General features: G+C 40.4%; 1 protein-coding gene and 1 pseudogene across 1 annotated transcript in view; one reads left to right on the top strand and one right to left on the bottom strand.

Moving 5' to 3' along the window:
- Positions 1-6,092, bottom strand: part of LOC114633030 — a 154,295-nt pseudogene extending 148,203 nt beyond the window's left edge.
- A 1,533-nt stretch (positions 6,093-7,625) lies between these two features.
- The window catches only part of Agbl1 (ATP/GTP binding protein like 1), a 739,063-nt gene continuing 720,124 nt past the window's right edge, over positions 7,626-26,564 (top strand). The window contains exons 1-5 of the mRNA XM_028781654.1: positions 7,626-7,647; positions 11,737-11,829; positions 14,239-14,385; positions 19,145-19,276; positions 23,274-23,367. Coding sequence (XP_028637487.1) covers positions 7,626-7,647; positions 11,737-11,829; positions 14,239-14,385; positions 19,145-19,276; positions 23,274-23,367 — 488 coding nt within the window. The remainder of the gene's footprint in view (positions 7,648-11,736; positions 11,830-14,238; positions 14,386-19,144; positions 19,277-23,273; positions 23,368-26,564) is intronic.

Here is a 26,564-nt window from a genome sequence, read left to right on the forward strand (position 1 = left end):
TTTGAATTTCCTCAACCCCACCCCATTTTTCTTCTTTAAGAAAAAACAAGATTTATTTTTATTTTATGTGTGTGGGTATTTTGCTTACATGTATGCCTTCTACACCAGAATAAGGCAAGAGAAAGATTATATCCTCTGGAACTATTGTAAGCCATCACATGGATGCTGGAAATTAAACCCAACTTTCTGTGCTATTAACTACTGACACATTTTTCTATCCTGTATCTGTTTTGTTGTTGTTGGTTTTTTTTTGAGAAGTCTATGCTTGGTTCTATACCTCAATTTTTAATAGGTTGATTATTTTATTGATGGTTTGCTTTGAGTGGCTCTGTATAGTCTAGACATGAGCCAGCCCTCTGTCAGATACTTAGCAATTAAATATTTTCTTATTTTGTAGGCTGCCTCTTCACCTGAATGATGTTGTCCTCTGTCATACAGAAGCTTTTTAGCTTAATGTGGTACCATTTGTCAGCTCTTACTCTTAATGCTGTGCTCAGAGGATCCTTGCTTATATGTTATATGAAGCATCTTCCCTACTTCCTCTTCTGCCACATTCAGGGTATAAAGTCATATGCTGTGTCAGTGGTCCATTTAGTGTTCAACTTATTGAAGGGTGATAAATGAGGATCAAGTTTTATTCTTCTTCATGTAACTATCGAGTTTGACCTTTGTTGAAGCCTTTGTTGAAGATAACACCATTTCTCCAATATCTATTGTTGGTTTCTTCAGAGAAAGCCATTAGTTGGCTATAGCAGTGTTGTCTTGCTAGTTCTATTTCATTGATCTATATGTCTGTTTTTATGCCAGTACCATGTTGTTTTTATTACTATAGCCTTGTGGTATAACTTGAAATCTGGGATGATGATACTTCCAGCAGTGTTCATTGCCTGGGGTTTGTTTTGGCTATCTTGGGGCTTTTGTGTAAACCAGAAAACATTCATTCTTTTCATTTGTATCATTATCTTCATTAGCTATTTTGAGAGAAACATCATATTATACAGGTTTTTGTTTGTTTGTTTGTTTGTTTTTGTCAAAGCATTATCATGGTATTTTTCAACTGGAGTTAAGTTGCACTTTGCAGTACTTATATATGGTTTGCTGTCACAGATGGCCTGGAAGTGGGAGATGGTTTTACCTACTTGAGTAGAAGCCAGAGACATTGCTAAATATCTTATCTTCCACGTCTCCACTTCAACATATTCTCATTTGCTTCAAATATAAACATTAGGTTAAGAAACTCTGTGTTAGTGTAAGTTAATTTGTTGAAATTATATTTTAAAGGCTAATCAGCGGAGTAGGCATTTTAAGAGAATGTGTGCAGATTAAGGAGAAAGAGATAAATAAAAAAATTATGAAGGTTGAAGGTGAATGCTAGGATGTTTTAATGGACCAGAGGCTTCAGGCCAACAAACAGACTGAAGAAAAAAAAATTATTCCTTCCTGGGAATATGGCAATTGTTCATCTGTGCTCTTGAAATGTCTTAATACTGTCTTAAATTAATTAAGACCACCGGAGATTGTCATGGGGAGATATCAGGGGCCATTATACTGAGGTTAGAAATGGTCTTTTTTATTTTAATAAGGCCTCTGTCTCTAAAAGCTGGGGGTGTATGCTTTAACAGTGCTTTTCACTCTGCCTGAGCAGATACCTGTCCTCTGAAGTCCTTGGCATACTTCCAGCAGATGGACACATTACCGCTTTCTCTCTGACTTCTCATTAGCAGAGTATGGCTCTAAAAAGTGACTGCTGGTCCCCAATACCAAAGAAACATAAAGCATGCCTCTTAGCATAAAGACCTATATTCACAATCTGGCATCATAGAATGGTCCTGGCTTTTCAGTGGGTCCTGAAACTGGAAGGGTCCAATGGTGTTCTCTTTAATTATAGCATAAGTGATGGAAGAGGACAGCACGGGGAGTTCAGAGAAGGTGCAGGATTAATTAATTAATCTGAAGCCATAATGGAAAAAATCAGGGTTAGGACTAGGTTTTCCTTCTCCAAGTCTGATATGTTTCTGTATTCTATAATGGTAACACTTTAAAAAGCAAATCAATAATTCAAAGAAAAGCTGAGTAAAAACTTTGCTAGATTTTCAGTTTAAATACCAGTCTAGCTAGCTCTACCCTGCTCTCTCCCCAGCTCCTCTGTTCCTCTGTTACATTTGCAACCCCCCCCCCCCTCTGAACTGGTTGCATGCCAAATACAGGGATACCTTTTAGAGGTCAGACTTGCAATGTTCTTTTATTGATCAGCTGTTGAGATAGGTTCACTACTGTTCTCCATGAAATCATAACTTCTTTTTTAATGTTAATTAATCCCCCCTCACAATTTGGTTAATCTGGTATTTGGAAAATACTTCCCAGGTCAGTCTTACTTGGTGTGTTTTTGAGGTTGCTGTCTGAGGTTGCCATCTGAAGCCCCCATTGGTCTGGGCATATGAGGGTGCTTACTCAACTCAGCTAACAGTTGATGGCTGATGTTCCCAGATCAGTGGTTTTCTTCACTGGCTGTCCACTGATATCAGCCTGTGCAGTATGGTTATTTCAGAGTATTCTATACTCTTACATGGAAATTCTGGATTATAAATGTCAGTGTCCCACTGGCATGACACTTATTCCTTAACCTTCAAATTACATTGCTTTTTATAAACTAGCTTCTAAAGGCATTGGGTTCTACTTCTGTTTCGCTCTATCTGGTAATAAGAAAGGTTGTCATATTGAAGGGTAGAAGATGTAGCTTTTGATTTGTTTATGATCAGTCTGCCAAAGTATTTGAGGACATGTTAAGATTCTCACAGTTTGTACCCTACATTTTAAATGCTTTCACAAAGGAGACATTAATTTGGCTATTGTTGAATGTCTGATTTTCTTTTTCAGACTTTCTAGGTTTCAAAAAATCAATTTACAAAATATGGAGAAAGTTGCTCTTTATTTATGAGCACATTATTCAGTTTCTGTTGTCCTCAATTCTCATCATTACAAGTGCAATAGACACAGGCAAATGAAATATGAGAAATTTGTGTTGAGGGCTAAAAAGTAAATGATCCCCGAAATAATAGACACACAAATGACACTGTCATAGAGTTGAATGTATGGCATGCCAATTCATGCTTGGATCTGTCTCAGTTTCTGTCTGTCTCTCTCTCTCTCTCTGCACATGAGAGTATGGTATAGGCCCATGTGTGTGATAATGCCTCTGTGTACATTTGCAGAGGTCAGAAGAGAACATTTGGACTCCTGTTGCATCAGTTTCCACATTTCTTTAAGACAGGGTCTCTCACTAAACCTGTAGCTAAACTGGTGTCTACCAAAGGTTAGCAGTCCTATTATCCGTGTCTCCCACAGCCCTGACATAACAGGCATGTGAGGTCACACATGGCCTTTTACATAGGTACTTGGATCTGAACTCATGTCCTCTTGCTTTCACAAAAGCATTAACCCTCTGAACCATCTATGAAATTCATCTACACAAAATGCCTATTTTGTAACTTTAAATTGTATCTAATATCTTTGAAAATAGCTCGTGATACTGGGGCTTAAGAATGGCTATCCCCTATATGATTATAGAGTGTTCATGTTGGTCCAGTATCCATAGAAGACACATCTCTGCAGTGCATATCACTAAGAAGTTGAATGTATGCTTGTATTAGTTATTTTCTTGTTGCTGTGACAAAATGCCTGAGAAGGGCTTCTTAAAGAAGAAAGAGTGTCACAGGAGCCTTCTATGTCTCTCATTCTCAGTTGTGACCTCCCCTACCCCAAGTACACTGTCCAGATAGGAAACCATTGAAGAGAATGCTTAAATATTGTGACAGGGATCCTGAAGTGTAGCTCTTGACAGGTGATGGCTTCTGGCAGGGCTGGGTGTGGGGAAGGACTCATATTTTTTAAGGGGCTGACTCCTGAGAGTTTGATCATGATCCAGTGAGTATTTGGGCAACATAAATTGGACTTGATATATATTTCGTTTTTCTTTTCTTCTTTTCTGTAAGGAGGTCACAAGGGGGGAGGGGGTATGCCTGAGAATACTGGGAAATGACTGTGATAAGGGTATATTATGTGAAACTCCCAAACAATGAATAAAAATATTATGTTGAAAAAAGGAAGAAAAAAGATTGTATTTTGAGTTATAGTTTAAGGGTACACAGTCCATCACAGTAAAGACATCAGGAAGGCTGGAGTGTAAGACACCTGATCACATTACATCTGTAGTCAGGAAGCAGAGGGAGAGTGGCAGAGGAAGGTGGAGAGGGAGAAGGACCTATATTCAGGACCCTACCTCATGGGATGATGTTGCCCACATTCAAACTGGATCTTTTCTCTTCAGTTAAACCTCTCTGGAAACAGCCTCATAGATACACGTAGAGTTGGGTCTCTTAGAGAATCTAAGTCCAGTCATGTTGACCTCAAAGGGTCATCTTTGGATCTTGATCAAGCTACAACGACTGTACTTTACTGAGTCACAACTCTGCTTTAGGTCATCTGGGCTGGAGAGGTGGTACGAAGCAACCCGGAGCTTGCACAGGTTTTGTCCCTGAATACGCTGCTCAGTACCTCAGTCACCCTGATTCTGAGCAACAAGAAGATATTTGAGATGAAAGATGCTTCATTTTCTGGATAAAACCTCCTTGAAAAACCTCTATGGTCTCTGCTGCGGCCATGTTGGTGTCTGTGGTTCATGCTGCAGCCAGAGGCCATGCTGATATCTGTGATCCCTGCAGCTATTGCAGGCTATGTTAATGCCCATGGTTCATGATGCTGCTTGGGGTCATGTTGCTATCTGTGCTCAGGATGTTTGTACTGAAGGATACCACTGTGGTCAGTGTTGTCACCAGAAGCTATGTTGACTGATGTTAGTGATCCTTGCTGCATCCAGAAGCCATATTGAGGTTCATGGTCCATGCTGTCACCAGGGCCCATGATGAGTTCTGTGTTACATGATGTTGCTGGAAGCCCTGTGACTATCCATGGTTTATGCTGCTGCCAGAAACTATATAGAAGTCCATAATCTGTGGACTTGCCAGCTGCTATTGGTAAGAAAAGTTCTTTTGCAGTGATATTGATGACTGCAGACTAGTAATTGAGAAGAAGAGATATTGAAGGCTTCTGTGATACCTCCAAGCCACTACAAAAGAAACAGTCCAGACAGGAAGCTGGGAGGAATAGGATGCTAGTGTAATTATGTGCAGGGTATGGAAGAAGAAGAAGAAGAAGAAGAAGAAGGAGGAGGAGGAGGAGGAGGAGGAGGAGGAGGAGGAGGAGGAGGAGAAGGAGAAATTCTGAGAAATAATTCTGGAGGAAAAAAAGTACCTTGTTATAGGACTCAGAAAGGGGACATCTTCTCAGTGCCTTTGGGATGAAGGTTCCTGAGATGTGATTGATTCAATGGCTTTTCAGGAGTATGGTTGAATCTCCTGTCTTGGATGCTTTTAGCATGTGGTTTATAGGTAGTGGATCCTGGGAGCATCATAGCAATAAATGGCAGCTTCTGGCTATAGCAGGGTGATGCTGACTTCCTTCCTCAGTGTTGGTTGGTGTTGAGGCCTGGGCTGCAGGCACCAGGAGGCATTATTTACTTGCCATGTTTAGAATTCATCTAAAAGAGCTGGAAATTGTTTGACACTACATTTCAGTCATCTTGAATTCTAACCTGCAACTTCATGCTGTAATTTGTCAACTGTGTCTTGGAGAGATATCACAGCCTGCCTAGAATAGAGATGGAGCTGACATTCCAGTGAATACCATTTAAAAGAAATCAGAGAACCTTTCAGGGATATGATGCTGTTGATTACTGCCATGATTAGCATTAGGGCTGGGAGACTTCATCCACCAAGTGGCAACAAATGTGCTGGACGTTGTTGACAAAGCTCGAGGTTCCTGATTGTTTTTTGCCAGAGGAGGCGACCTCAGTCTCTCCAGATGTGCATTTATTTCTCCTCAGCTCTCCTTATGAGCATTTTGCTAAGTCGGGAACATCATGACCCAGATGGAAAATTGATTCAGGAGCCTGTATCCCTAATGACCTTCCAATATATTTTTAGATTACTCACCTTTTCTCCATCATGTCTGCCCACACATGTGCACTTACTCATGATTTATTGTGTATTTATTGTAACCAGATTGTTTTTTATCTGATACACTATATCTAACCCAATATCACCAGTGAATTAGAAAAAAAAATATTTGGGAAATACTGTGAATATGGAATTGAGTTTTATAGAGGTTACAGGAACTGGGCTAAAGTGAGCCTGCGTTGTAAGAACATCTTGGAGTTGCGGGAGAAACTCAGTCATAGAAGACTCTTCTAGCATGTTCAAGCTGCATACTCTGTATAGTTCTGTAACAGTGCTCATGCTGTAACATACATTCAGGAAAATGTCAGAATTGAGGAAAACAGGGCAGCAAGGCCATGGCAGATCTCACATTCTGTGTCTAAGTAGTTCTGAGCAATCCCATCACATCTATTTTGTTCCACCTCGCTCTAACCCATCCAGTACAACCAGACCACCCCATCCATTTTCATATCTTCTCATTTGATTCAGTCCCATTCATAGCTACCCAAACGCTTCTCCATGCAAGAGTTCATTGTAGGTCCTATGGATGCCAAAAGGAATGATTCAGAATGCCTAGTCTAGAGTTCACAGCCCAGATGAAGTATGGATGATTAAAAGTAGCTAAAAATGTTCCACTCTCTTCCTTGAGAAGTCATCTAGGACCATCCACTTGAATATGGAATCGCATCATAGCCCAATTAACTGATATAATGTAGTGAATTTGACACATTTGGTTGCTGAGACAATGACAAAAGAAGCCTTGAGATTTCAGGCTAATTCTCCTTTAAGGCTATCCATGGGGGAAATAAGATGCCCTGTCAGACATTGAAGATACTTAAGACTCTGCTGCTAAAAAGAACATATATAGTCAGTAGTCCCAGGTGAGCCCCTATCTCCAGATTACTTTGCTATAGTCTAAGACATTTGACTAGTATATCTGCTGACCTCTTCCTGACCTCAGTTACCAACAAAGACAGCAGAAGAAACTACCAACAAAGTTGTGTCTCAGTTTTCCAGTCCCCAAATCGAAAGATCTGATAAAAGAGCATTGTCTGAAGCTATTGAGTTTTAGAGTAGTTTATTACACCAGCATATATAAACAGGTAACCTTTTAACTAAGCATTCTAAGGAAGGGTAGGTATAAAATGTTGAGAAAACAAATGCACAGAAAATAAGTTTGTTTCCTGTGAGGCCAAGCATGGCCCCACTTAAGTGGGTACCAGTTGTACCACAATCCTTGTAGACAGTGTCTGCCAAATCCCTTGACTTGTACAGTACCCAGTGTGTTCAGACTTTTGACAGTTGTAGATAGTGAGTGCTGAGAAGGCAAGATAGCTGAGGAAATTATACAGACGAGAGACCTAGAGCTGGAAATTGAAATATGACTGAAAGAGGAAGGATAAATGATGCTAGCCAGTGGCATCAGGATGAACAAATCCCCAAAGGACAGGTGCCCATGATGCTCTTGGATACACTCACTTGTTCTGTGTAATAGACATGTTCTGACCCAGGGTACTAGGACTGTGAATGTTCTTTCATGGTAGTGATGTGAAGGACCTTATTTTCATTACCATGATTCTGAGGGAGGAAGAAGGTAAGAGGGAGATACAGAATATAGAATTTGAAGGCAAAGAGGCAACACATTCAAAACAGTCTATGAGAAAATTGTAATTCAAAACTGCAGTCTCTGAAAGACACTGTTTGTTCTTCCAACTGTTTGTCTCTCCCTGAAAGCTTGGCAGATCCATTTTTTATTAGAAAGTCTTAACCGATAGGGGATTTCTCAGTGATTCATTTAAAAGAAATCATTAAAGGAAAATCATGGCACATCACATCCTGCCTTCTTTAATTGCTCATTTATTATTACTGTGGGTGAGATAACGGCTTTGTGCTAGTCTTCTAAATAGTGTAAAATATTTATTGGTAAATATAGCAATGCATAAATTAATGCCAGTTGAGAGTTTGTTGGGGCGTTTCCCCCCTCCACTGATTGCCATAATTTTTACTTAAAGAAGAACAACACTGATGTATTCTGGTTGAGCACCGAGTGAGAGAGTTGTGAGCTCAATGTCTAGAGGAAGGAATTGTCTTCTTTGTTTCTTTGTCAAAGTGGGAGATTCTGGGTGAACCTACAGCATGTCTGTAAAATCAATTTCTTTTCTATTAAGAACACTGTGCTTGGGAAGGAGGCATAGAGAGGTGTAAAATTTTTTCTTTAGGGGTCACAGCTGAATTCAGAAGCAAACTCTCCAACTTTAAGAGACTTTTATAAGTGAGGGTATTTGTTATATTTCTTATCTCAAAGTCCACAGGTAAGTGGTTCTGTAGAGTTGATTTGCTGGCTTAACAATGTCACCTAGGATTCAAGATAATGTCTTCATACAACAACATCCGAAAATAGGAAGTTTATTTTTTTTCTCCCGAAAATCATTTTTAGAATCTTCCAGCTGAGTTCCACTCAGATTTTCTTTCCCCAGACCCAGGACTGATATCTACTTCTAAACTAATCATGTTAACTTCAAATAGGCTTGGAAGGTTGGCTTAAGTTCCATCTGTGTGCTGGAGAAGAGGGACCAGCATTCTCTGTTAGTACTAATTTGCTCCTTTGAAGCAAGTTCTTTTTAACCAGTTATTTATTTATTTTTGTGTGTATGGTGTTTTGTCTGCATAAATGTAGTGCATGGGATTCTTGCAGTGCCCATGGAGACCAGAAAAGAGTATGGTCCCCTGGGACTGGAATTATAGATGGTTGTGAACAACCGTGTGGGTGCGCAGACGCAAACTTGCTGGGATGCAAACTTGGCTCCTCTGCCAAGAGTAGGTCCAGTACTTTTAATCCCCATTGCATCTCTGTAATCCCACAAATAGGGTTTTTATTAAGGGATCTATGGAGAGATGGCTCATTTGTGTGCAGCCTGTATTGTTGGCCATAGGACAAAGTAACTTGGGTCTGGTGATTTAATATATAACATATGGTCAGCTACATCCCTCCTGGAAAATACAATAGGAATATGCAAGACAAGAGTGTTCTCAGGGAGTATTCATGGGCCCTTACAGAGCAGGCAATTCTTTATGGGGATAAATTAATTCAATAAAACACTAAAAACAATAAAACAGGTTGCTTATTACACCTCAGGAAGTGGGAATAGAGAGGCAAATAAGACCTAGCTTTTGCCCACAAGGAATTTAAAATTCCCTATACCATCTGCTTTATTCAATTGGTCACACAGAATACAGATTCACATGCCAATGTCACCACGCTGCCATGCTTCCCTCTGGGGACAAGGGGTTGCAGCATGGCTAGAATATCCCACTGTCATCCCTTCATTTAGCTTCTTTAACTTTTCAGTGATGAGCATGGCTAGGTTAAATGTCTCTTCCCTTGAGTCTCCCAGCATCAGTGTTTACCTTTGCCACAGGGTTTATCACTACCAGGTGTGACTGTCTACCAGCTGTTGTCTCAGCCGGGCAAGAGCCTGTGATGGCAGATTGCCTTTTGATCAATAAGTATCTTCACAGCCTTGTTGGTGACTAGAACATAGATGACAGCCAATGAATGTCTGCGGGATGAATGTATGAATAATTGAATGGAAGGAAATGAAAGTGAAACCCTTTATTTCCCCTCTGTCAGCTTCCACCTTATTAGTTTCTCTGTTTCTTTGTCCTCACCTCTTCATTTCCTTTTTTTATTTTCCCTTTCCTCGAAATCAAGTAATGAGTCTAGCATTTTAAGTTATACAGCATTTGCACAGTCTCACACAAAGCTTCTCTCTTCCCTCTTCACGGAAAAATTGAGGCTGAGTCACAATTGTCAATATTAACCAGAGAAAGAATCCCATGCACATCTTTTATTCTACTGCAAATAATCTTTTGGTCTAGTTTGCAAAGACATGAAGTTCTTCAAACCCCCAGATGATAGACCTATGCCAGTAAAGATTGTTGCTTCTTGTTTCCAGCTTTGAGTAGAGGAAGGTATTGACACTGTGTATATACATAACTGGCAGTTGCTTGAGGGTGATATGGACTTCAAATTTTGGGTATAATACATTCAATTAATATGATGACAGCCATGTACAGATGCATTTTTTAGGTCAAAGCTCCTAGAAAAAATATCAGAGTATATCTATATGTATATCAGTGTTTTCTTTTTTGATGGGTCTATGTATTAAGTCCTAGGAGGTCCTAGAGGCTTTATCTACCTGGAAAAGGAGTTAATAAACTTCACTTTGAAATTTTGACCATCTTAATTTTGGGAGTATTAGTTTTGATTTGTAAAAACATAGCATTAAGATATTTATCTAAATGTTTCTTAATGGCCTCTGGAATTTTCTGCTGGAGAAAAATATTTCTGGTAGGTGTTTTAAAATATGACTTTCTGGAAGGTATTAGGTGGTAGCGGACTTTGTGTATTCCCTGGAGTTCTTTTGGATTCCACTAAAAGTGGAATTATTATTTCTCCTTTTCCTCTGGAGCAACCCTCTGATGGGTGCTTTTTTTTTTTTAAGATTCTAATACCTAGTGAAGGTGAGATAAGAAGAAAGATTACACATTCATGTTAGAGTGAGTGCTTTGTCAAGAACTGAGAGCTGAGTGATGGAGTGGTAGAAAGCATCCCAGACCTGGTTTGTGGGAGGTTTGGAGATAACACAGGGCCCAGCATGCACTAGAAGGATGAATCAGCACTGCCCAGCCTAAAATGCAGGGAAAGAGGGAACAGTACAGTCAAATTTGCAGACCAAGCTATAGCATTTCTTGGGGAGGTATCTACAACTGAGTGGTCCCATACCATGGAAATATCTATTTTGGGTAAGAGTGTTGAAATTAATAATGAGGTTGGAAATATCAAGAGAAGAAGATCATGAATATTTTTGGTTTCCTGCATTTGTCCAATGTATAATGGAGAGTTCTTGAGGTTGTCAAAGTGGAGAAGGAGCACAAGTCTTACTCATGGGAATGTTAAGACTCATAAATGAAGCACTTACCCAAATAAAGAAAAAAATGACCACTCCCTAATGTTACAGTGGAAAGACATAGACCTGAATTCTGGAAACCTGGACTAGGTTGCATTTCCAGAATTATGATATAGGTTACCTCAGGGAATTCTTCATGTGCTCCCAGCTTCTGAATGAAGACTTCTGAAGAACAAGCAACAATGTCAAGATGTAGAAGGATTTCTAAAATCATTCTCACAATAGGATCTGCTACTACTCAACAATTTTCTTGAGAAAATCAAAGCTTATTTTTGTTTGACAAGGCAGTATTTGCATCAGAACATTTTGATGGCTTCTGTTTTTGTGGTTTGTGTGTGTGTGTGTGTATGTGTGTGTATGTGTGTGTGATAACCACTAAAAATAATTCAAAGCTACTTAAATATGTGATGTTCTAGTGAATGAGGCCCCCGAAGCTCCTTTAGTTTGTTGTCTCTGGGTCAATCAATACTTATGTTTGTGTGTACCTTAATAATCTTATTATTAGACTGGTCCCCAAAGAGGGGTCTTGAATACTTTAGAGACACAGCCTCTGAAATTCCTGTCTCAGTGAGTTCACTCATTGCTACTTAGTGAGAGCTCTTCTGTCCATTCTTGGACTTCATGGAGTTGATCTCAGCACAGCAAAGCTTAACTCTGCCTGTTCTTTGCCTCTCTAACCAGGCTACTTCTATCCTCTTGCATTCATTGTAAAGGTATCTACCTGTCTGTGTTATCATTGCAGAACTCCTCTGATAAAGCATCCATCCTGCCCATCCTCCAAGTCCTCAGCGATCTGCTTTCTGTTGGTGAGTAGGCTACGCTCATTCAAATGATATTGTAGATTGAAGACAGTGTTGGCTATTGTCTGTCCCAGGAAGTGATATAGCTGGGTGTTTTTGTAGCTTACCTTTCCTGTGTGGGAGAGAACCACCAGCCAACGTTTTCCCCTTGATATGATTTGATAAGGTTTGTATAGACTGGGATAACTGTACTTGGGGTCCTCAGCCTTGTCACCTTGTCATCTTACAGTGCCCAAACTTAGGAGGCAGTGAAATGTTGGGTGCTTATGTTATGGTTTTTCTTCTTTAAGTTCAAATGACTTCATCTGGGAGAGCTGCTTCTCAGTAACCATATCCCTCCCTCCCTAGGCTCCCTTCCTCTGTGTCTCACAGGAGGAGCCAGCTACTGGGGAATTCTTACATATATCTTGTGGAGATGGAACTTCAAAGGTCGGCAAGTCATTTACTTTTTTAGAAATGAGATGACAGGATTGAGTAGTTATGAGTCACCTGAGGTAACTGGATCAAGAAATATTAGCATAAACAGGCAACATGAAGGATGTATGGCATGCCAGAGATAAAAACCTCAAGGCTCCCATCATACTATGTGTGGTCTTTAAAAAAATGAATCAACTTTTATGTCCTCCAGTGGCAGGGCCACTTCCACATACATAAAAGTTTTTTAAGTGAGTTTCTGTTTTGTAAATTATCACTTGTCTTCTGACATGAAACTATCTTCAGGAGGTAGGTAGAAATGTTTAGAATGGAGCCTTGGACTTTCTTTACCCATATGGATGATATTTTTGTTTGTTTGTTGAGACTGTGTTTCTTTTTGTAGCCCTGGCTGTCTTAGAACTCTCTCTTCAAACCAGGCTGTAACTTTTTTTCTTTTTTGTTTTATTTACATTTCATATGTTATCCCATTACCCCATTCCCCCCCAGGAACCCCCTATCCCCTCACCCCTCCACCTGCTTCTCTGTGGATGTACCCCTACCTACCACCCCACTCCCACCTCCCCACCCTCAAATTCCCACCCACTGGGACGTCCAGCCTTCATGAGACCAAGGATCTCTTCTCCCACCTATGCCCGACAGGGTCCTCCACCCTTACATATACAGCTGAAGCCATGGGCCCCTCCCTAAGTGCTCCCAGGCTGGTGGTTTAGACCCTGGGAGCTCTGGTTGGTTGGTATTGTTGCTCTCCTCATGAACCTCCAAACTCTTTCAGCTCCAACAGTCTTCATTCTAACTCCTCCATTGGGACCCCCATGATCAGTTCAATGGCTAGCTGTGAGCATCTGCCTCTGAACATGTCAGATTCTTGCAGACCTCTGAGGAGACATCTATATCAGGCTCTTACCAGCAGGCACTTCCTGACTTCCACATCAACATCTACTTTTGGTGACTGCACATGAGATGGATACCCAGGTGGAGTGGTCCAAGGTCTCATTCTATAGTCCAGGATGCCTTGGAACCAGCAACCCTCTGCCTAAACTTTCTATGTACTGGGACTACAAGTGTGCATCACTACACCTGGATACATGTGGCTTCCCTTGTCCAATATCCCATCTTTATTTTATTCTCTTTATTTTCCTTCCTGCCTTTATTGTATTTTCTCTCTCTCTCTCTCTCTCTCTCTCTCTCTCTCTCTCTCTCCCTCTCTCTCTCTCTCTGTCTCTCTCTCTCTCTCTCTTAGCAGACAATCCTCTTTTCATTAGGATAGAAACTGAGAATCTCTCCTTTGATATTATTATACCTGTTGACTCCCTTGGTTAGGTCACACGGGACCTTCTCCACTTTAATATGTAATCGCTGCTTTTGAGCTTTCCTTGGGAAAAGTAAGAGAGGTCTTATTCAAATCTAGTCTTCTATAGAAAGACAAATACAGAGCTCAGGGCTCTGACCAAGAGTCCTCGGATACTATGTCTGGGCATTTTTGTTTCTTAGGTGGTCCCTATAGTGGTTTCTCTATTTCCCTTTTATTGGTTGCTAAAGAACAGAAATAGAAAATCATTACACCTCCAGTAAAATGACTCTAGAGAAGACAGCATCCCACTTCTGCTACTAATGACTCATGTTTATTGCAGAAGAATATTTAGCATATAATGATGTGTCAATTTATATACATCTACAGACTTGTGTGCACATAGGGGAAGACTTAACAGGTCCCCAGAACTTGCAGTATCATTCAATTTACCATAGCTTCAGGATGTGAGTATATTAAAATTTCTAAATATCCTTCAATTACCATATTGCACACCTTTCTTCCCTCAGATGGTAGCACAACTTGAAGACATGCCATGTCAAGAATCTGCCAGCTTGGGTTTTGTGGTGAAAGGAATGGACCTTCGTATTGTTTCTAGCTGTTAAGTCTGAGGTTTCCTCTGCGAGGAGGGTTACCGTTTGCATCTCATCTTTCCTCTGGTTTCCTCCCAGGTACAGACCGGAGGATTTATTATATGATCAACAAAGGTGGCAGTGAAGCCCTTCTGCAGACTCTGGTGGACACATCAAGGTCAGCTTCTCCTGACTGGGACATCCTCCTGCCTCTCTTCAGGCTGCTGGCTAAAGTTGGCCTAAGAGGTACTTACACTTCAAAACCTAATGATGACTAACAACATACTTCTGGAGTTGTCCCCTGAGAGCAGCTGGGGGTAGCCCTTGTGGGAGACAGAATAGGATGTCTCAGGTGCTCTGGTGATAACAGGCCTAGCCTTATAGGGGAGGGAATTTTACTTTATTGCTATTTTGAGGCCCAGAGTATTACATATTTTTGAGACTGGCTTCAAGCTTTGCTGAACAGGGTGGCCTCAGATTTACGGCAATACTTCTGCCTCAGCTTCCTGTATACTGGGATTCGACATGTCAGATAATACCAGATATCGTGCTTAGAAATGAATGAATGACATGGAGACGTTGTAGTCACAGCTGGCATGGGCTGCAAAAGCAAGCATCATAAGTCAGAAAAGAGGGGAGTGGCTCCAGCCCATTTTAAATGCTCACACAGAATGAGACCATTTTGTGAAGTGTATCTCATATGAACGTACATTTTTTGTATTAGCTTTTCTCTCTTGTTTTGGAGGCAGAGTCTCATGTAGACCGAGTTAGCCTGGAACTCACTATGTAGGAAAGATGATCTTGAACTCCAGAGTGCTGAAATTATAGGTAATACATCAGCATTCCTGACCATACTTGTGCATTCAATTTTTAGAGCTATCATAGCAAATTGCCACAGACTGTTTGACATTATGTACCATAAATATAGTCTCTGATACTTCTGGATTCTGTAAGTCACAAACCAAGTCCTGGCAGGGTATGTTCCTTTCGAAAGTCCCAAGGGAGAGTCCGGTTTTTACATTTCCTTGGTGTTGCCAGAATATTCTCCTCGCCCCCCTCCCCGCCCCGCTCTCTCTTGTTTATGGACTGATTTATTTTCTCTGTCTGTGTTTACACAGTGCTCTCTATGTGTTCACTTTGTGTGTCTTCTTCTCTTTGTATGGGGTTATCAGTCATTAGGTTTAGGATCCATTCTGTCCCACCTGGCCCCCTCTTAGCTAATTCAATGTTCAAAATCCTCTTTTCAAATAAGATGGCATCTTGGATGTCTGGGTGGAAATGGATTTTGGGGACAACACTGTTAATCAACTCACTGTGATAAGTCGCTAGGTATAGAGCTTCTGCCACTTTCTCTTCACACTTGGAGGATCCTGAAATACTTCTTTAGGTCTCTGGAACTTCCTGGAGGAGAGTTGAATAATCTAAGCATTCGGAGCTCATGCACACTTTGCAAAAAATCCTTTGACAGTGACACTTAAACTGTATATTGAATATCATGTCACATATTATGTCACAATTGAAAAGCTCAGACCCCTTTGATGTTCTCTGCTAGGATCTGAAGCTCTATGATCCAGCACTCAATGTTTAAATCTCTACTTAAAGGTTATTGGCATTCTACAGATGGGCTGAGAAAGGCGTCAGCTAGCCCCTGCATGAATATGTCCCAACATAACTAACATTTCATTTAGTGATCTTTCAGCTGGGGTAACTATATGCAGTGTTCTGTGCAGTGCAAACATCTCTGTGACCAAGACAGTCGAGGAGTCTGCTCACACAGAGCTCCTGTTCCAAGTGGGGCAGGTTAGCTGGTCAGCAAATAATTAACTGGATGATACCAGACTATGATGAGTGCCTCAAGGAGGAGGAAGAATGATGCTACCCTAGGATGGCACAGTCTGAGGGAGGTGACATTTGAGTTGAAACTTGAAGAACGGGGAAAGTCAGCAAAGCTGATTGGGTCGAGTGAACTCTAAGAAAAGATAGTAGAGACATGATATATCCCCCAGTCACATAGTTCAGGCTGGTTTCAAGGCTGTCCCTGACACTGACTAGCTGTGTGACCCTGATCAAGTTACTTAAGGTTTATGAACTATGGTACCCTTATGTCTAAAATGGAAGCATAGAATTTAATTCTAGAGTTTCTAGGAAGAATAAATGAGGTATTAGGTCACATTTATCACTGTACTGTCTCTGACCCACCAACTCCTGAATAATGACACAGACATTTATTATAGCTTAGGACTTGGATGCACACCAACTAGTTCGTCTAACATGAATTAGCCTGACTATTCTATTCCACATCTGCCATATGGCCTGTTACCTCTCACTTAGTTGGACAGTCCCAGCATCTATCTCCATAGTGAATCTCAGGCCTCTGAATTCTTCCTACACTTCCTATCTCTGCCTGGAAGTCTTGCCTTTCCTCTCCTGTCTAGCTATTGGCTGTCAGATCTTTATTAAACCAAGCCCGAAGGTGATGGAGATGTAGGTTTTCAAAATACTAAGGCAGGTGATGATCCATAAAAAATAACAATACCAAAATACAGACAGTACTCTTGCTCTCTGCCAGTAAAGAAATCAAGATTTGAATAATACAAAGACAACCTTCACCCAGTATACAAAAATGTTACCCTAACATACGTCCTTAGCATGTGGGGCCGGGGACCTGACAGTCAAATGGCAAGAGACATTCAAGGGCAGTGGTTTCCAAGTTACTGCTCTTTGTATATGTGTGTTATATGTATATGTCCATGTATTCACATGTATGTATGCACATGTAGAAATCAGGGGGTGATGTTGGGTATCTTTCTCAATTTTGCCATTTTATTTTTTGAGACCTAGGTTCTGATTGAACACAAAGCTCACTGTGTTAGATTTCTTTGTCAATGAGCCCCTGGGACCCTCTTCCTATTGCCTAGATCAGTGCCGGCATTACAGGTATATGTACAGCCACACATTGCTATTACCATTGCTGTAGAGGATCTGAACTAAGTTCCTCACATTTACACAGCAAGAACTCTTACCCACTGAGTCATCTTCTCAGCTTCAATCTTTTTATTTTTACAGCAAATTTTACTGTATATACTTGGGATTTTCAATGTGACATTATGAGACATAAGTATCGGTTCATCCGCAGCTAAGCAGATGAACATATCTACAGACTCCTATAGTGTCACTTTATTTTGGTGACAGGAACAGCTAAAGTCTACATATTTAGTGTGGTACAATTGTGTGAACTTTATCATCAGGTTGAGTACAAGAGCTGTAGATTTGTCTATCCTGCTTATTTGCAATTCTTTGTCTTCGACCCCATCTTCCTTCTCTGCTTAGCCCTCCTTTCTTCAGAGTCAGCAGAAAGCACTTTCCTTAGCACTGTGCACTCATTCCCTCATGCTAGTGAGGATGGCTTGTCAATAAGACAAGGGAGAGCAAATGGCAGCTAGGGTATGGTGAAAGGGAACCTTTGCACACTCCGTGGTGCTGAAGATCAGGACGGCTGTTACTGAGATGGCATAGAGATTTGAAAAAAAAAATAGAAGAGCTACCACATGGGCATGATGATACACACCTGGCGTTCTGACACTTGGAAGGTGAAGGCGGGAGGGTGAGAAATTCATAATGCATTCCAGGCCATATTGGGCCACAGGAGACCCTGCTGAAAACAAACAAACAAACAAACAAACAAACAAGTAAACCATGAAATTGCCATATTACTCAGAAATTTCTATAATCTCTGGTTTGAACGTATACCCAAGGAAAGGAAATGACTATCTCAGAAAGATCTCTGCCTTCACATGTTTATTGAAGTACTACTAGTCCTGAGAGCCATGATATGGAAATAGTATGAGCGTTTATGCATCAATAAAATGTGATATATATATATATATATATATATATATATATATATATATATATGCAATGGAGTATTACCTAGCCTAATGGGTTGTACCCAGAGAATATTATGCTGAATGAAATAATGAGACAAGTATAAAAATATATTTCTATGAATCTTATAATAATCATGATGATTTGGGCATCACACTTAGGGAAGGAAACAAACAAATGTGACTAGACATAGTCACCTGATAGTGGGAGCAACGAGCATAAACAAGAGGTATTTTCCTCTTGTTTTCAATGCTTATTTTGTGACTATTGAGATGAAGATGATGAATGGCTTACCCACAACACTAGATGTCAGGTTAGTAGAGCATCATACTTTTCAACTTTAATTTTTTTCTTTTAAAAGCTTTTCACTTTTTATTATGAAAATTCTTTGTTAAACGGAAATATTACCATCATCTACCTATAACTTTGATCCAACTATCTCCCAAAGTTCCACACTATCTTTTGCATATTCAAAACAATACTGAGTCAAAAGAACAAGATTCATGGTGAGTATGCTTTTAATTTCAGCACTATTCGGGAGGCAGTGGTGGAGGTAGGTGGATCTTGGTGAGTTCTAGGACAGTCTAGTTTCCACTGTGAGTTCCAGGACAGCCATGGATCCGTTGAAATAAACATTTCAAAAACAAAAACAAAGCAAAGCAAACCAAACCAAACCAACCAACCAACCAACCAACCAACCAACCAAAACCAACCAACCAACCAAACAAACAAACAAAACCCCCAAAACAAAAAAACAAAAAACCCAAATAACAAAAGGATCCAATCAAAGATCATGCACTGCATTTGAGTATACTGCTAATTGTTTTATTCAACCCAGATTTATCTTAAAGACATTGATACATATGAGGATGACTCAGAGTATCTGTAGATTCAAAGGCTTGCAGTCTTAGAACCCATAGCTTTCATGTAAATAAGTAATCCAGACTCCACTCTTCGGATGCATTTGGCTCCAATGGGGGAGTATTTAGAATATTTTTAATTAGGCTAAAAATTGTCTTTGGCCATAATTATCCACCCTCCTCTGTCATTTTTCCTTTTTTCCTGAAACCTTCAGAATGAATGTAAGACATAATTAAGAGAGATGAATTTGTGTTCCTAGATAAGAAGTTTGGACAGAAGGCACTAGAATTAGAAGCGCTTGATGTGACCTTGATTCTGGCCAGGAAAAACCTTTCTCACAGCCAGAACCTCCTGCACTGTCTCTGGGCATTGCGTGTATTTGCATCCAGTGGTAAGTTGGGCTGGAACACCTGGAAATCATGTGGTGGTCTGGGAGAGGGAAGGTTTGGGTGAGGATGCATGTGGTCCCATTCAGACACATAACAGAACGTGACAACCCAAAGGTTGCGGAGGTCAGACATTTATTTATTGACTTGGTCAAGTATAGCTCTTGAGAAACACCTAAATATTGTCTTTGGATTTTCCTCTGAGTTGCATATACAGCATTCCAAATTTCTCTATTAATAATACCAGGTACAGAAGTCCTGTGGCAGGAGAAAGGCAGGATTTCCTCAGGCTTTGACATAGTCATAACATTATGTGTTACATCTGTTAAAAACAACATTGTGATGGCTGGAGAGAGCTCAGCCAGTAAAATGTTTGACTTGCAAACACAAAGACTTGAGAACCCACTAGTATCAAAATAGTTGTGATGTAGACTTGTAATCCCAGTGTTGGGGAGGCAGAGGCAGGAGGATGCATGGAGTTTGCTGGCCAGCTGGTATAGCCTAATTGGTGAGTCTAAGTCAATGAGCGAACCTGTGTCAAAGGCAGTAGACACTATTCTTCTGGATGAAACCTGACCTTCTCAGACAAGCATGTGAACTCACCCACACATTTGTGCGCATGCACACACACACACACACACACACACACAAGAGAGAGGGGGGAGGGAGGGAAGGAGAGATAGAGGAGAGGGAGGAGGGAAGAGGAGGGGGAAGAGAGAGAGAGAGAGAGAGAGAGAGAGAGATATTAAAATAAAGAATAGTCCTTATTAATTCCATGAAGCTACTCACTGATGTAACAAAATCCTTACTGATTTTTTTCTAACCTCATGCTTTTTCCTAACAGACCCTCTCTCTGGGTGATCACATCTGAACCTGTCAGAGGCTAGTTATTAAGGCTCTACTTACTTCAGCTGTTTTTAATTATCACAACCGTGTGTTTAGATCTATATTTTTATAGCTCAGAAAAGAAAAAGCCAGCTGCTTCGAAGAGTGAAGTAATTTCTTAAGTTTACACAGATAAAAAGTCCTGAAGGCTGGCTTTAGAATTCCAAAAATCATGTTAATTCTACTCCGTGTGGAGGCACTTTTCATTAATAGATTAGATTCTATACCTCCTATCTCACATGTAATGAGCACAGACTTTCATTTCTCCTTTCTAAGCTCCCTTTCTGGGGAATAAAAGTGACAATTATTTAGATGTAATATACTCTGTAGGGGAAAGACTGTGGGCTTAGAGCCAGGGAGCCCTCAGTTTGACTCTGATGCTATTTCTCATGAGGCGTGGAACCAGGGCTCTTGGCCTGTTTAACCTCATGGTTTTTTTCCCTTTGTGAAATTATAGCAGCAATAATTATTACTATTAATCTGCTAGGTTTTTGTCTCACTAAAACAACAGTAATTAATTTTCTCACAGTGCTAAAGGTTGGAGGTCTGAGACCAAGATTTTGGCAACATTTGTTTTCTTCTATAGCCTGTTTCCTTGGCTGGCCAAAAGAAGACCTTGTCATTTCTCCATGTCCCCATGTGGTCTTTCTCATGGGCTTGTGCTTCCTTGGTCTCTTTCTATGTTTAAATTTTCTGTGTGACAGACACAAAACAGATTAGATTATATCCCTTCTCCAGTGGCATCCCTTTAACTTAATAACACCTGTAGGTCATAGGGATTATGGCTTTAAAATGAATTTGGGGAAATGCATTCAACCCTTAGCAAATCTCATAGATTTGGGATGGGACAAATAAGACCATGTTCCTAGGTAAGGGCATGACACTGCAGCTGCCTTAGCCTACCCCAATCTTTTGTCTAATATTTTGAAATCACATGAAGAATACACATGTAAGTGTAGTAACCAGATAACCCCTCCATGTATCCTAAGAACTGATGAAATATCCCATTTTTACTGTTTTTATTCTTACTTTAAATACAGGGTCTCATGAAGCACAGACTGGCCTCAAACTCACCATGTAGCCAAAAATCACCTTGAATTACATGTCCTCCTCTTTCCACCTCCCAGTTGCTGGGATTACATTATTCAGTATTTCAATTTTCACTGTTTCAGACTCTAAATAAACATGGAGTCTACATAAAGAGACCGTTTTCCTCCATAATAATAATAATAAGATGAATAATAAGATGGATTATTGCCTTTTTGTTTACAATATCCTCCCTCTCTTACACACAGACACACACACACACACACACACACACACAGAGAGAGAGACAGAGACAGAGACAGAGAGAGACAAGAGAGACAGAGTGAGAGACACAGAGAGAGAACAAAGAATATCAAAGAGCATTTGGGAATATCTGAATGAATCTGTACAAACCCATCTCCAAACAATAAAAGAGGAATTGTACCATTTTATGAAAGACAACTGTCATCAATGAGTAGTATAAAAGCATAACAGCCAATTTGCAGCTTGCTGTACAGGACTTAATTTATCTTTTGGTTTCCTAAAGGCTTTGCTTTCTTTAATATGTATATGTAATGATAATATAATTAATATAATATAATAATAGAATAAATAATAATATAGCAATATAGCATCAGCTTAGCTCTGAGAAAGCCAGCAATTTGTCTGTGAGTGTGAGAATGTAACCAGTTGGCTCATATGCTAGCCTACCTTTATTATACCAACTAGCTGTTTCATAAAGTCATGGTGTCTCTCTGTATTGTATTTACTTATGAAAGGCTAACAGAGTTCAAGAAGCCTGTGGGTTCTGTTTCTTTAGTGAATTGTGACCCACTATTTACTGTTTCAGCAAGCTTTCTAAACAGCTATTTCCATCTGATTAACTGGATGTACCCATAATAGGTTTATGATAGCCAATGAAGTTGTTGGCAGTACCCACATTGCCATGTTGGGCAACCATATGGTAAAGGTGAGCCCAGTGAGGTTTCTTTTTATATCCACTCCTGATATCAACTCCAGTCTTCCATGTTAGAATCAGAGGTATTGTGACTGAACTTTTACTACTTCCACTTAATGTCGTATTTCTTACTGAATTACCTGCTAAATTTTTTTCATTCTAGTGTTATTTTCTACATTAAAAGTAAAGACTATATTAATAAGTATAACAGTGGGAAGACTGATGAACACAACAGGGATGTCAAATCCATCCAGTTAATACGGGTGGTGATGGTCTATACTCTCCTTGGCGGGGGTGTATGCATAGAAGCTACTCCCAGAATATGCACTCCTTGTAACAGGCAAGACTTTGTTCTCAGTCCCCACCTGTTAGACAGAACTGTGGAATTAACACCTCCAGGTTTGCTTTCCTCTCCAAAGGCCTGAACCAGGTCAGTCTAAGACACATTGCTCTTCTCTTTGCATCTTTAAGATGCCCTGTCCCACTTATTTTCCCAGTATAAGCCTGGCCCAAAACACCAGGCAGTCTTATGTCTTCCCTCCCAGAAGTACAAGCACCATGGAGGAAAGAGAGGAGTCACTTTATCAGAGAATTGTTTTTCTTCCTTCTACTTCCTTGTCCTCTCCTATGGTTCTATATCCCATGGATTCTTGTTCTTTTCAGGGTCATCCGTGCTCTTCCCAAATTCAACTGAGCTGAAAAGGGTATGAGTCATATTGGAAAGTGGCTGGGGTATCCTTGGAGATGGTAATGATATCTGGAGGGTTTTATTTATTGAGTGTTCCCTTGACTTTCCATCATTCAGATCTATGATCGTGTTTTAATACCCTCTCCCCAAATTGGGTGTAAAGGAAAACGTTCCCAGGCTAGTTACCATGGAGCACAAGACTCATTCTTCTATTGGTATTCTGATAGTGGTTCAGCCAACTTGTCGTGTCAGTCTTAGGAGAGTCAAGTATGAAATTGAGGAGAGTTTGAAACTGAGGGAGAAACAGATACCCCATTCACTATCTTTGTTGTTTCATTTTTTATTGTTGTGTGTTGACCCCCTTAAAATTGTCAATGGTTAAATGCAAGTTGTGTTAGCACATCTTGTGATGATAGCTACTTACTTCTGTGCATTTTGTCTTCAGTAACCACGGGAGCCATGCTGGGAATTAACGGAGCGATGGAACTGCTCTTCAAGGTCATTTCTCCTTACACCCGAAAGCACACCCGGACAATCAGGTACAGAGCATGTTCATAGCACCCGGGGCTCTGGGTGATGGACAGAAAATGGAGGTGCTTGCCTTTAGATCTTCTTGATCCTTCCATCCCAATCCATTGGCGCTTTTTTTCTTATAGATGTACAGTGGCTCTATCCCATATAAATCTGTATACAGAAGCATACCCGACCCCAGATTTCTCATTTCCTCTCATTCTCATGATAATCTCAAATGAGCCTATAACTCTCAAGCTAAAATGCAGAGAGCTTTATCTGAGGTTACAATGCTGGGGAACGGCAGAGGTGAAGTTTAAATCGATATCATTCAAACCTCATGTTCTTTTTTGTTGTTGTTGATTTTGGTCTAGTGCTTTCAGATAAATCCCTTTTTTATCTGCAGTGATAAATGAGCATAACCCTCAAAAGACAGCCTGGGAATGATAGGGTCTCAAAAAAATCAGCCAGCTAAACGTCTTAGATGAGTCCTGAGCCTTCTAATAGTTCATCATGGTTGTGTGCTGGTCTTGTTACATGGTTTTATGACTGGAGAATGAAACCTGGCCCATTCTCTTGGCCTCTGCATCCCAGAGTGGAGTGAATCACTAAGTTAAAAAGGGAGATGGTTTCACATAAAGGCTTTAGAGATATTCGGAAGCATTAAGATCCATCATTTATGGGAGTGACTCAGCGAGGACCTTGAGAGAATATTAGAAGAAATTCAGCCAATTTCTAAGATATATGGGGTCATTTGGCAAGTAGCATTTCCATGCCCAGCCATGATATTTTCTGCATCCTAGCATCAATCTCGAGCTCGTGTTTCACCTGATTATTTTTCTCCTGGGTCACCACAGTTATTCCACCCCCATCCATTCTCACCTACAGCCCTCTACACTAGTGTTTCCTGAAGTGAAATACATTATATAGCAGCAAAAAAAAAAAAAGAAAAGAAGAAGAAAAAAAAGAAAAAAATGGCCTCATCAAATAAATTGAGAAGTTCTGGCCTAAACTAAGTGAGATAGGTTTCTTTATGCTAAGATTTCGCAGAACCTTTAGTAAAACTTATACACACTGGGCCTAAGATGGCTTTGTAGTGTGTTCCATCCTAAGACCAATCTGGCCAGGGAACTCCATATTTTAAAGATCACCTTTTAAAAGGGGCTAGAACAGTTTGCATTTTATTTTGGAAATTTCCCCTCTAAAGTGGAAACTCATTACAATGTAGCAGTCAACCCAACTCTACCAGCAAAATCCTCATGCAATAGGTGAAACACCTCAGAGTCAAAAACAAGAGTAAAAATAACCCCTTCATTTTTCTGTAGTTTCACTTTACTTTGTCCTTAAATGTCCACTGCATCAGATGACAAAAATTCTTACCAGGGATCAAAATCAGATTAGTGATCCTTTAGCTCATGGTGTCTTTCTGTCTACTGTGTTCCTCTTTTGGGGATGTACTCTAGATTTAAAGACGCTATGGGTGACAGTGAGAAATGCTGATGGAAAACAGTTTGTCCTTAATCATCTATGCCCATTAGGATGTTCAGGACTTGGGTATGTCACCAATTTTGTCACTGTGCACTGCCGTTGCTACTGAGATCTGCAGTCTCAGCATGTCTTGGCCACTAAAACCTGAGCTTTATCCATCCTATTAATAATAGTATCTCCAATATGCTGTTCCTATAACAGGCATTTGTCTAGTTTTTCTCATACACTCTGTAATTTTCACTTTGTCCTTGCACATATGAGTCTTTCTAAGTGATCTCTTCTTTGCCGTGGGTACCATGCTTTTTGATAAGAAGTCCTTATCAGTTAACCTTGTGTATCAAGGAATTGAGTCCTAATGTTTTTCCATCCTGATGGCTTCTGTTGTCTCTGTTATGAAGGCCAAGATTGGGAGAACAAAGCAATACAAATACCACATGTGAGACAGTAATAAGTATTTGTCAGGCTCTTGCAGGGCCTCTCAGGAGACAGCTATATCAGGGTTCTGTCCGCAAGTATTTCTTGGCAGCCAACCATTGGACTGAGCATGGGATCCCCAATGGAGGAGTAAGAGAAAAAGACTGAAGGAGCTAAAGGGGTTTGCAACCCCAACCAACCAGAATACCAACCAACCAGACTCCCTGAGAGCTCCCAGGGACTAAACCATCAACCAAAGTGTACACATGAAGTGATCCATGGCTCCAGCCGCATATGTAGCACAGGATGGCCTTGTCCGACCTCAATGGGAGAAGAGGCCCTTGGTTCTGTGAAGGCTCCATGTCCCAGTGTAGGGGAATTTGAGGGCAGGGAGGCAGGAGTGGGTGAGGGAGCACTCTCATAGAAGCAGGGGCAGGGGGGATGGCATGGGGGTTTCCTGAGGAGAAATTGGGAAAGGGGACAACATTTGAAATGTAAATAAATAAAATATCCAATAAAGAAAAGAAAAAAAAATACTGCAATAAGTAGTTAAAGCATACAAGTTCCTTTCTTAGGGATACCTCCTGTTGCTGTCTGCATTGCTTTCCTTTGCTCCTGTAAAAAGTCAAGTTCAGGTACAGAGATATGATCAAGGTGCCACAGAACAATGGTCAAACAACATCAGAGATTAAGAGGGATGGAATGTTGCCAAGAACAGAAAATTTGCCAGGGATTTCACTGTACCCACCATTTCTTCATGTCTGATCTGCCTTAGAAATCTTCTGCCAGATGATGCCCCTTCTTAAGCAAAATGCCAAACTAAAAACCAAATGTTCACAGAGGAGAGGCCTCTTCATGAACCTTTACAATGTAGTTGGCATTGCCATGGTGTTGACTAGGTACCTAGCACCACACTTGGCTCTTAGCATGCCTTATCTCTTTAGAGCCTCTTTTCTTCTTTGAGGCAGGTGCTAGTACTGTGTCTCAATTTACAAGGAAAAAAAAAAGGAAACTGAAAGAAGTTAAGTAACTTGCTAGGGATTTAATTGAAAGAACCAGTATTTAAGCGCTGCCTGATCCCTGAGCTCCAGCATGGAAAGCACCATTGGAGTATTTTATAGTCTATTTCCAGTGTTATATATCTAAAAACCCCATATGTAAGACGATCACAAGTAGTTAAAGTTTGCTTAAATTTCTTTTATCGCCTAAACGGTTCATATCCATGGAACAATTTGCTTAATGATAGAGAATCTTTCTCCTCAACTGAATGGCCATTTCCTCTCAAAGGCTAAAATAGCTATTCTCCCTGCTTTTGAATTCTTTC

This window comes from Grammomys surdaster, unplaced genomic scaffold (genome assembly GCF_004785775.1).
Source record: "Grammomys surdaster isolate TR1022 unplaced genomic scaffold, NIH_TR_1.0 493, whole genome shotgun sequence".
Classification (NCBI taxonomy): domain Eukaryota; kingdom Metazoa; phylum Chordata; class Mammalia; order Rodentia; family Muridae; genus Grammomys; species Grammomys surdaster.